Source organism: Typopeltis vanoorti, chromosome 4, assembly GCF_054136105.1.
Source record: "Typopeltis vanoorti isolate ZY-2024b chromosome 4, IOZ_Tvanoo_1.0, whole genome shotgun sequence".
NCBI lineage: Eukaryota > Metazoa > Arthropoda > Arachnida > Uropygi > Thelyphonidae > Typopeltis > Typopeltis vanoorti.
In genome coordinates this window covers 106,069,557-106,081,787 of record NC_143552.1, presented here as the reverse complement: position 1 = coordinate 106,081,787, position 12,231 = coordinate 106,069,557, and the positions used below count along the sequence as shown (strand labels likewise).

At 34.2% G+C, this 12,231-nt stretch overlaps 1 protein-coding gene across 3 annotated transcripts in view; it reads left to right on the top strand.

Annotated features, from left to right (window-relative positions):
- The window catches only part of Prp39 (pre-mRNA processing factor 39), a 203,643-nt gene that overhangs the window by 60,275 nt on the left and 131,137 nt on the right, over positions 1-12,231 (top strand). For 2 of the 3 annotated variants that reach the window (XM_090391395.1, XM_090391397.1), the window contains one exon: positions 11,210-11,331. In XM_090391395.1, coding sequence (XP_090247521.1) covers positions 11,210-11,331 — 122 coding nt within the window. Of the gene's footprint in view, positions 1-11,016; positions 11,089-11,209; positions 11,332-12,231 lie in introns of all 3 variants that reach the window. The other variant, XM_090391396.1, reaches the window with a different exon arrangement.

The following is a 12,231-nucleotide window of genomic DNA, read 5'->3' as shown; positions in this document are numbered from 1 at the left end:
TCACACAAACTCATTTGTTTTCACACTAATGACTTAAGTTTCCCTGAATTTGCATGTTGGCATGCTGAGTGAACAAAACTCTCTCCAGATACCTAACACCAAAACCATTTGAATGCAGTTCATCCACATTGTACAAATCCTTCTTTTTGGTAAACAGAGACCATGGATCCACAAATTCTACATAATTCCTTTTGCACAATTTACACTGCTATCAGTTGAGGGCTATCAGTACCCTCCTCCTCAGTTCGCCTCTATCATAGCATGGTAGGAGAGTTATGATCTTCACCTTCTCTCTCTTCAGTTTTGCCTTTTCCAACAACTTCTTTACATCGCCTGCTCCCTCATAGAATGCGTCTTGCCTCACAAATCATTGGTACCAACCAACACAATATTTTCCTTCAACTTGCCTTTTTACATCCTGATGGCATGGCTGATATCGTGAATTTTTGCTTGTGAAACATGATTTTGTCATACTTTCGTTAAGTACTCCCCTGATTATTGAGTCTCCATACATAATTTTCTCCTTAATTTATTTTTCTTGTTTGTTCAGTCAATCTTTATTACCTGTTTCTTTAATAATAAAGAAGCAGGTCATCTTCTTCCAGATCACCTGCTTCTTTCTTTTTTCAGCTCTGCTTAACTCTTGCTGCTTCTGCAGTTTTTCAATTTTGTGCTTTGTCATGAAGGATATGAAGTATAACATTTAAGCATGCTATTTCTTTATTGATATCCATTTCATTCTCCACTATTTCCACAGCATGTTCAACATTATTAACATTTTCTGTCTTATTGTCAGTATTTGTTGCGTTCTCATCATCTAACAGACACTCACTTTTTAAACACTTAATACATACTCTCTCTCTCTCCAGTTTCAATTTCCTTCCACATATTCTTTAATTTTCTTGATGCATACATTTCACATGCACTGCACTGAATAATATCCAGCAAATTTGAAATCGCCGGACAACATGGTCTTTGCCATTATTCTTTATTGCATTGGTGCCATGCTGATAATATCACAATAAAAATGTTATAAATATACAGTGATACCTCCGCTAATTGTGATTCCAGAACGAAGATAATTCGTTCCGGAATCGCATTCATTAGCCGAAACGTGATTTCCCATAAGTTTCGGGAAATCGTTTAATCGTAATTAAACTATTTATTATAGAAAAATCATTTATTTATAGAAAATCTGGATGTTGCCTACTATTTGAAGATAAGTTTTATAAAATAGTAAAAAGCACACTATAAAAGGGCAAAACTCACCAAAGACTGAGATGAACAGCTACCCAATTAGATGAAGGAGAATGAAAAGTAGAATGAAAAACTGACGATCATTACACTATTATATACACTTTATTAAACTGAAAATATGTACAAAACGTTTTTACTATTCTTCTTCCAAATTTTCAGTTTATTCAAGGTAAGTCTCCTCTTCTTCAGTAGCTGGCCTCTGTCTCTTTGCTAAAGGAGAAGTCAAAAATCTGTCCAAAGTTGATTCAACTTCTCTTTTTTTTTCAGAATCTTTTTAAAGTGATTCTGACACTTGTCTTCAGCTAAGCCACAAAGTCTGTTCATTTCAGCTTTGTTGGGATGCTTTTTTAATGTCACCTGTTGGCATTCTTCCCTTTTTATTGCTGTTCTCCACCTCTGATGAGCACTCTTTATCTTCCTTGTCTCTTTCCTGATTCAGTTGCTTTTTCAACTCTTCGAGATCTTGTCAAGAAAATTTTTTTCACTTTTAAAAATTTTTCTGAAAAATATAAAATAAATATGACATTATAGCATATTATTTATTTAATTAGGTAAGAATAGAATTTACTAATTATAAATTAATCTCCCATAGTAGAATTTAGCCAAATAAGAATAAATGCTATCGCACTTACCTCTTGCATTTATAGCCACACAGAGCGTGCACCGTACTGACACTGGTATGAGGCATCTCGCTGTCTCGAATATAAACAACCCAGTCGGATTGGTGGGTCTCACCTATTGATGTGGTCAGCTCATTTCTTTGTCTCACACATACAGATGGAAAAGATAAGATCCTAGAGTTGCCCGACCGTTCATGTTTGCTGCTTTCACTGAAACATTTGTTAGCCAAGTTCGAAAAACAGCGGAAAAGATCTTTGATAGCCGAAAAATTTCGTTAGCTGAGGTATCACTGTACTAATACTCTAAAAACTAGAGTTTTTTTGAGTAGTATCCACCAGACTTCAAGATTAGTACTGTAAACATAAGAAACCTGAACGGCAAAGAAATGGAGGAATTAGATAAGTACCAGATAGATATAATAGGAGTGACTGAAACAAAAACGACAAAAACTGGTGAGATCTTTCTGAGCAATAAATACAAAATGTTATATTCAGGCAATGACAATCAAAGAAAAGAAGGATCAACGCCAATAAGAATCGACATAGTATTTAACACTAAATATGAGGCTAATCTTCTTGAATTGCAGGCAATTTCAAGTAGTGATGTGGGCAAATATCAGAATGGGGAACTGAACAATGAGACTTATTTGTGCCTATGGATCCACAGAAGGTTCTATTAAGGTAGAAGCGGGGGAATTTTTTGAGGCTTTAGAGAAAGCAACTGACACAATGAAAAATGAAAAGCTGGTCCTTGTTGGGGATCTAAATAGCAGAGTAGGAAATGATTGCCAGACATACAAAAATATTTTGGGAAAAATTGGAGAAAAGAGCAAAGTTAATAATAATGGCAAATACCTGTTGGATTTCTGCTCAGGTCATGGACTAGCTATTACTAACACCATGTTCCAACATGGGGTGCTTAAGGGTCAAAGCTGTATAACTGAGAGGAGATCTCCACATAGCCTTTAAAGGAATGCGGAGAACCGACCAGGGCTTCTGACCTAAGGTCCAATCCTCACCTTCTCGTGGTGCACTCTGTTGGGTATCTACTGGGATACTGAACGAACAAGAATGGGCTGGCAATTTGGGATTTAGCCGACCAAATTGTATTCTTATTGGTTAAACCAAAATAAAAAAATGATGGTACAACATGACAAAATTTCATGCCGGCTGGGGCGTTGCCCAGTTAAACAAGGCCCCCGTTGTTTTCGCCAGGGAACCAGGGCGAACAACGAAAAGTCAGCTACTGGAACAAATCTGAAAACAAACCCCAACTCAACATCACCAGAGTTAAAGATCAGTACTATCAACGTAAGAAGTCTGAATGGCAAAGAAATGGAGTTAGCTGAGGAATTAGATAAGTACAAGATCGACATAATAGTTCTGTTTCAGAGTTTTGAGGTGGAAGAGGCAAGGAAAAAGAAAAGTCTCATTGACTATGTTTGTTATTGTTGATAGTGATGTTTTCTCCCTGGTGCAGGACACCAGTGTACAGAGGATTTGAAATTGGAAGTTATCACTATTTAGTCTTGAGCAGGATAAAATTGAATTTCATATTGAAAAGAATAACATGTAAGAAGTTTTAAAGCGAATAAAAGTTGAGCAGCTCTCAGATGTGAACTGTAGACTAAAATACACAAAGATTATTGAAGAAAAAATGAAAGAGTTTGAGAACAGAAATCAAACCTTGGAGATTCAGTGGCAAACTCTGAAGAAAACATTGATTCTGTCAGAGAGGCATGTGGTGAGGTTGTCTGCAAGGATAAAACATTCAGAACTCCCTGGTGGACACAGGAAGTTAAAGAGGCAGTGAAGGAAAAGAAGAAAGCATATCAAAAGTTCCTGTCAAATCAGTCAGCTTGTGCTCTTAGAGAATATAGAGACAAATGCAAGAATGCTAAACACTGTGTAAAACTAGCTAAACAAAAGTCATGGGAGGACTTTGGAAAGAATATAGAAAATAAATATCAAGAAGGTGGCAAAATATTCTGGAGGTTGTTGAAGAAGCTTAGGAATCGAGGAAAAAGTGCTGTAAAAGGAGTTAGAGATGATAAAGGTGACATGAAAATGGGCGAAAAAGATATCCTTGAAGTATGGAGTAATTACTTTGAAAAACTGTTAAATGAAACAAGCAGTGATGACAGCACAGTGGTAAAAAACACTGACCAGGCATGCAGTCAGGAATACATATTCATACTTGAAGTAGAAAAAGCCATCAAAGGCTTGAAATGTGGAAAGGCAGCTGGAGTAGATGATATTCGACCAGAAATGCTGAAGTATGGTGGTATGGTCTTACAGTGGCTGCACTGCATAGTTCAGAAAGCCTGGACAGAGGGATGAATTCCTGATTATTGGAGTAGAGCTCTCATAGTACCCATATATAAAAAGGGAAATAAAACTGAATGTGAGAATTACAGAGGTATTTCCCTACTGAGTGTTCCTGGCAAGATCTATGCAAGTATACTTGAGAAACAGTTGAGAAGAATTGTGGAAGAAAAGCTTGGTGAAGAACAAGCTGGATTCAGGCCAAATAGAGGCTGTAAGGATCAGATCTTCACTTTTCGACAAATAGTCGAGAAAGCATGGGAATATAACAAAGATCTGTATTTAAGTTTTGTCGATTTGGAAAAGGCATATGACAAGGTGCCAAGAGATAAGCTATTCAAAACACTACAGTTATATGGTGTAAATGGGGCATTATATCAAGCAATACTTAGTCTTTATTTGAGTTGTAAGTCAGCAGTTAGAATTGAAGGAAGTACAGGAAGATGGTTTAATGTTAAATCTGGTGTGAGACAAGGATGTACATTATCCCCTCTGTTATTCATTATCTATATGGATCACATTATGAAGGAAAGTGGTATTAAACATGATATCAAAATTGGAGATGTTAATGTCAGCTCTTTGCTTTATGCGGATGATGTTATACATCTAAATAAATCCCTACAAGTCTGCAAGATTCTCTGACTAAATTGAATAGCTATTGTTAATAGATATGGTATGAAGGTCAGCAATAAAAAGACAAAGACAATGAAAATAGGTAGAGTCATTGAAAATGTCAACTGTTTTGTGAATGGAAAACCTGTGGAACAATTAAAACATTTCAGCTAGTTAGGCATGATTTTTAGTGAAGATGGTAAATTAAATATAGAAGTAGACAACAGAATCAGCAAAGCTGGTATGGTGTGAAGTCAATTGAATAAATTCATATGGAATAAGAGAGAAATTAGTCGGAACACTAAATTAGCTGTATACAAGACAGTGTTCAAACAAGTTTTTAACTTATGGATCTGAGAGCTGGGTCAGAAGTGAAACACTTGACCAAAGACAAGAGACTGCAGATATGAGAGTCCTGAGAAAGATTATAGGCGGGAACAGATGGCATCAATGGCAATATCATATGAAAAATGACGATATTAGGAAAGAACTTGACATTGTCAGCATCCAGGAATGTATTAGCAGAGCTAATCTCAGGTGGTATGGTCACTTAAACAGAATGGGCTAGTAAAGATTAGCAAAATAAGTGTTCTCTGCCAGGTTGGCAGCAAAATGACCCAGAGGAATACCAAGATATAGGTGGATTTATATGGTACAAAGTGACTTAGACGATAGAAATATAAGATCTGATAATGTTGGAGTCTTGACAAGTAACAGACTGATTTGGAAGAAAATTGTAGATAGGAAGTTAGTATTGATGTAATTTTATTCATGTAGTACTATCATATCCTGTACAAACCTTGAGGGTACATGGCAGGAATTTGATGATGATGATGTTCCAACATAAAAATGTGCACAAATTCACATGGAGAAAAGAGGCTTGGAATAAGAAAATTCTCATTGACTATGTTATTGTTGATAGTGATGTTTTCTGTCTGGTGCAGGACACTAGGGTGTACGGAGGATTTGAATTTGGAAGTGATCACTATTTAGTCTTGAGTAGGATAAAATTGAATTATTTCATATTGAAAAGAAGAACATGTAAGAAAGTGTTAAAGCGAATAAAAGTTGAGCAGCTTTCAGATGTGAACTGTAGACTGGAATAGATAAACATTATTCAAGACAAAATGAAAGCGTTTGAGAAGAGGAACCAAACCTTGGAAATTCAGTGGCAAATTCTGAAAAAACATTGATTCAGCCAGAGAGGCATGTGGTGAGATTGTCTGCAAGGATAGAAAAATCAGAATGGTGGACAAGAGGCAGTGAAGGAAAAGAAGAAAGCATATCAAAAGTTCCTAGCAAATAAATCGGCTTGTGCTCTTAGAGAATACACAGACAAATGTAAGAAAGCTAAACACTGTGTAAAACTAAAACTAGCTGAACAAAAATCATGGGAAGACTTTGTTAAGAACATAGAAAATAAATATCAAGATATTTCTTGATATTTATTTTCTGGAAGTTGTTAAATATCTGGAGGTTGTTGAAAAAGCTTAGAAATGGAGGAAAGAGTACTATGAAAAGAATTAGAGATGATAAAGTTACATGAAAACTGGGGAAAAGATATCCTTGATGTATGGAATAATTACTTTGAGAAATTGCTAAACAATGATGACAGTACAGTAGTAAAAAAACACTCAACAGGCATACAGTCAGGAATTCATATCCATACTTGAAGTAAAAAAAGCTATCAAAAGCCTGAAATGTGGAAAGGTAGCTGGAGTGGATAATATTTGACCAGAAATGCTGAAGTATGGAGGTATAAAAGTCTTACAGTGGCTGCACTGCATAGTTCAGAAGGCCTGGACAGAGGGACAAATTCCAGATGATTGAAGTAGAGCTCTCATAGTACCTATACATAAAAAGAGAAATAAAACAATGTTGGAATTACAGAGGTATTTCCCTACTGAGTGTTCCTGGTAAGATTTATGCAAGTATTCTTGAGACATGGCTGAGAAGGATTGTGGAAGAACAAGCTGGACTCAGGCCAAATAGAGGCTCTCAGGATCAGATCTTCAATTTGCGACAAATAGTTGAGAAGTCATGGGAATATAACAAAGATCTGTATTTAAGTTTTGTAGATCTGGAAAAAGCATATGAAAAGGTGCCAAGAGAGATGGTATTCAATATGCTACAGTTATATGGTGTCAATGGGGCACTATATCAAGCAATACTTAGTCTGTATTTGAGTTGTAAGTTAGCAGTTAGAATTGAGGAAGTATAGGAAGATGGTTTAGTGTTACATCCTTTGTCAGACAAGAATGTGCATTATCTCCTCTGTTATTCATTATCTATATCGATCAGATATGAAGGAAAGTGGTGTTAAACCTGACATCAAAATTTGAGATGTTAATGTCAGCTCTTTGCTTTATGCAGATGATGTTATGCTTCTAAATAAATCTGCTGCAAGTCTGCAAGATTCCCTGACTAAATTGAATAACTGTTGTAAGAAATATAGTATGAAGGTCATCAGTAACAAGACAAAGACAACAAAAATAGGCAGAAGCATTGAAAATATCAACTGCATTGTGAATGGAGAACCTATAGAACAAATAAAACATTTCAGCTACTTAGGGACGATTTTTAATGAAGATGGTAAATTAAATATAGAAATAGTCAACTGAGTTAACAAAGCTGGTATGGTAGGAAATTAACGGAATAAATTTATATGGAATAAGAAATTAGTTAAAACACTAAATTAGTTGTATACAACACAGTGTTCAAACCGATTTTAACTTATGGATCTGAGAGCTGGTTTAGAAGTAAAATACTTGACGAAAGACTAGAGACAGGAGATATGAGAGTCCTTAGAAAGATTAGGAGCATGAATAGATGATATCAATGGCAATATTGTTTTAAAAACAAGGATATTAGGAAAGAAATGTTTTAAAAACAAGGATATTAGGAAAGAAATTGACATTGTTAGCATCCAGGAATGTGTTATAAGAGCTAATCTCAGGTGGTATAGTCACTTAAACAGAATGGATGCTAACAATGTTTTTACTGTAGTGATACAGTAAAAAGTGCCTTAGAAGATAGAAATGTTAGTTCTGACGATGTTGGAGTCTTGACAGGTAACAGATTGATTTGGGGGAAAATTATAGATAGGAAGTTAGTAATGATGTAAATTTTTTATGTAGTATTATAATATCCTGTACACCCTTGAGGCTACATATCAGGAATTTGATGATGATGGTACTTTAAAAACTCAAAAATTTACACTAGTACACTATAATACTCTAATTTTTTGATGAAAAATCATAACAAGACAGATAAAAATTACTCATTTTGGAAGAGTACTAAATTACACAACCACTCATAATATAAAACCAAACTCCTAAGTGCTTACTTGCTTTTATCTTGATCAAAGCTGAATAAACAGCAAATATACTATTAGAGTTCATAGAAAAAATGGTTTGCTTTTGTAAATGAAAGTTATATAATTCATTCATTATTACAAAAAAAAATTAATTGAAATAAAAATTATGAATAATCAAGTGTGATTATTTCCTAAAACTTGGAGACAGGCATTTAATCAGCATGGTTAAGATTTAGATGATATTGTATAGTTTTCCTACTTTGAAGGAATAGATGGTCAACTTTAAATCATCTAGAGTGCAGAATCTGGGTTTGATTAAAAAGAAGTCTGTCAGTGGCATGGTAAGCAAGGCCAGACTTTTTGATGCAGTCCTGATGTTCTTGGATTCTAATCTCAACAGAACAGTCCATCTATTCAAAATAACAAAGTACACATACAGGTATACTTGATAGACATCAATAAGTAAGGAAAAAGAGGTAGTAATTTGTCTTTGTTTGATGGTAGAAAAGTAAACAGTTTCTAAGCTGATTTGAAGGTAGTGTGCAAATTATACTTGCAAAGAATGTACTATTTTTTCCCATAAGGGACCATTGCTGGGCCTCTTGAACTCTAATAGTGTATTCTCCTGTTTAGCCAAGATTGAGATGTGAGCAAGTGAACGCATGCTATGTGACATGTCTCATGGTTCATGTTTTGAATGTTCTCTGATCTTGTCTCCCTGATGGCCCTGTAACAAAGAAGAAATATATAGCAGTTAATAAAGTCTATTTTTCTGTATATGTCAGTTGTTCTTATTAATATAATATGAATCTGTATTTAAGAAACAAGGTGGAAAGAGAATAAGCCATGAGAACTTGGTGCTTGTCAAAATTTTTTGTGATACAATACAATCCTGGGAAGAAATTGATTGGAAATCATGATGTTAGTGTCTTTAATTTTGTAACCTGGAAGTGAAGAGAAAATGGATAATCATGGGTATATAACATGAAATAATTGAAATGATAGAGTATTCTCTTCTTATGTGTTACAAAGTGTCAAGGATTGGAAGAGTTATTGCAAGAAGTTTCCAGAGGGTGAGGGAATTTACTTGAGAGATCTGAATGGACATGTAGAGCAAAGAAATGATGAGCAAATTTGGGAATAATAACCTTGAGGCAAACAGACAAATTTTGTCATGATGCATGATATAATTCTGGCTGATATGTTCTTTAAAGCAGTAGGAACAAATTGTTATTATGAGAGTGAAGGAAGAACATTATTAGATTTCATATTGTACTGGAAGTTAAACTTTGAAATTTTATTTCCAGAGGGTACTACTACAACACCAGGTGCTTGTTATGGAACTGAGAGGAAAATAAGAAAATAGACCTTAGGAAGAAACAAAATCATATTGTGGAGACTTGAAGGAATCTTCATCAGCATTTAAGGGTAGATTACTTCAAGAAATAAGAACAAGCAAGTGGAAAAAGTGTTGAGGGAATGTGGAAGGAAACATCAGAACAGTGAAATTCATAGGATGATAGATCCTAGAAATGGCCTCACAGTAAACTCAGAGGATAAAGAAACTTTGTGGTGGAACAGTGAAGTAGAATAGAAAGTGAAGAAAAGAAGCTATGAGAGTAGCAGGTGCTAAGGCACAATACTTGGAGAATTGGACTCATGAGATGGGCAAAAGCAGATGTTCAAAGTTGTGAAAGCACTAAAGCAATGAAGGATATAATTCAAGGAAATATCATCAGTTGAGAAAGAAAATTGTGCTTGATAAAGACTATGTAGAGATTACTTCACATTTCAGAAGTAATGTAGAATAGACAGATAAACTGATATGGAAGTTGGAGTATACCAAGGATTGGCAATTTTGTTTGCTGCTGACATAGTGCTCTGTGCCAAGAGCAAAACATAAATTGAAGAAACACTGGAGAATGGAAAAAAAGCATTAGATGACAGAATATAAGTAGAAAACTAAAATAGTGTGTTTGTCATGTGCTGCTTCTACATTACGGGGAAGGAGAAAATGAAATTGATAGTGTTAATATTCATAGAAAAGTGATTAAAAAAAAAGAGCAAGAAGATATGATAGAATAAATGTGATAATTATACTCTGTGATAAAGTGTCAAAGAAGTTGAAAAGTAAAGTTTTTAAGACTAGTAAGAACCAATGAGTGCTGAAACAATCAGTGTTGAAAAAAGTCCCAAGGAGTTTGGGCGGCTCATCTGCAACCTTCTATAACATCTAGAAAGGAACTCCAACAATTTTCCAAGCATAAATAACCTATATGGGATACAGAAACCATGAAGAATAGAAATTGATATGGAACCTCACATCTTAAACAGAACTTAAAAATAATGGGCCATAGTAAACTGAACCATAACTAGTAGCCACTGATGTAGTTTTACTGATATGCAATATATTTAAGTATTTAACTATTACAATTTTTTTCCTTGCTAGAAGTCAGCTAGGATCAATAATCGACCAAACTAGTTATGCTGTAGTTCACTGTAGTTTGTCTTCATAATTCTGCACAATGAACAATTCTTTAGTTAAAATTGGACAAATTTTAGTATATAAACACGAATCCCATTATTTGAAACTCCATTACTATTAATAATCTAATCATGAAGAGTTTCATAATATAGTCCATTATAAGAAAAGTAACTAGTTGTGATATTAAACTGTTTTTTTTTTAATTCTTTTTATGATTTGAATTAGTCTAGATTGAATGTAATATGGAAGGTAACCATGCTTAGATAAGTTTTATATGTTTTATTAATCGGATGAAGAAAAAGAATAATTTTAATTGTTTGTGTAGTTAATAATTTAATAAATAATATTCAATATTACTGTGTTACGAATAAAAAAAATAGATATTTTTATTTATTTTTTAGTTGGACCTTTAGTAGAACAACCTTGGAGTTAAAAATGTACTAAACTTTGCTGTAACATTTGGGAACAAACAGGTTTGTAGTTCAGTTAAGTTTGGGATACCTTGCAGGCTGCCATGATTTTATTAACTCATTAGGTAGTATAACAACGATGATAATATTATGTTCACATATATATGTATCTTTCTTTTTATAGAAAGTAAAGAAAATGACCAAAGAAAAGACCATATTGAACTTGAAAAATATTGGCAGGTTGTAAAGGAAAATCCATCAGATTTTACAGGATGGACTTATCTGTTGCAATATGTTGAACAAGAAGTAAGTCATCATTTAGCATTTAATAAACTATATAGTCAACTCTCACTATACAGAACTCTTATCTTATGGATCAGAGGAATAGTTTGTTATAATGAAAAGTTTTCTGTAATTTAATTTCTTTTAGAATTTTTTTCTGGCCCAAGTCCTGTATTAAAATATGAGGCTTGTGCTGGAGGTTTGTTGCAGTGAATGAGTTGAGTATAATGGTTTTTGCTATAGTAAGAGTTGAATTCATGTAATTTAGCCATCTTTAAATGCTATATATTTAATTTTCACAATAATGGGAGAGAAATCATTATTTGTTAATGGAAAAATTTTGTTTTTGAAGCATATGAATACCAGAAACTTTCAAAATATTTGCATTATCAACTTTTTTTGGTTACCCCCCCCCCCCCAACCAGTCATGATGTCTATAGACGTCCAGCTAAATCTGGATGCAATTCTTTAACATCTGTTGAATAGCATGGATAAAAAGTGCAATTTGGTCTCACTATTTCATCCATCTCAGCCAGTAGGGAGGTGTAATCATGGCTATCCCTAGATGGGATACATGATCAGTTCATTATAATGTGAAAAGAAGTGCATTCTATCGTTACAAACTTTGTTTATGTATTCAATTCATTGAGTAATTGTTTAATCTCTGCTGCAGAATTTTGCATTATTTTTATACTATGTTGGTCAAGTGGATAGTACGAGGGTGGTCTGAAAAGTTCTCAGCCTAACAATGAAAAAACAACTTTATAATTTCAAAATTATTTTTATTTTTCAACATAATCTCCCTTAAGACTAATACATTTATTCCAGTGATGCTCCAGCACCATTATCCCATCGCTATAGTGGTTCTTAGTAAGATCTGCAAAATACCCCTCTACAGCTGCAATCGCCTCTTGATTCGAAGAA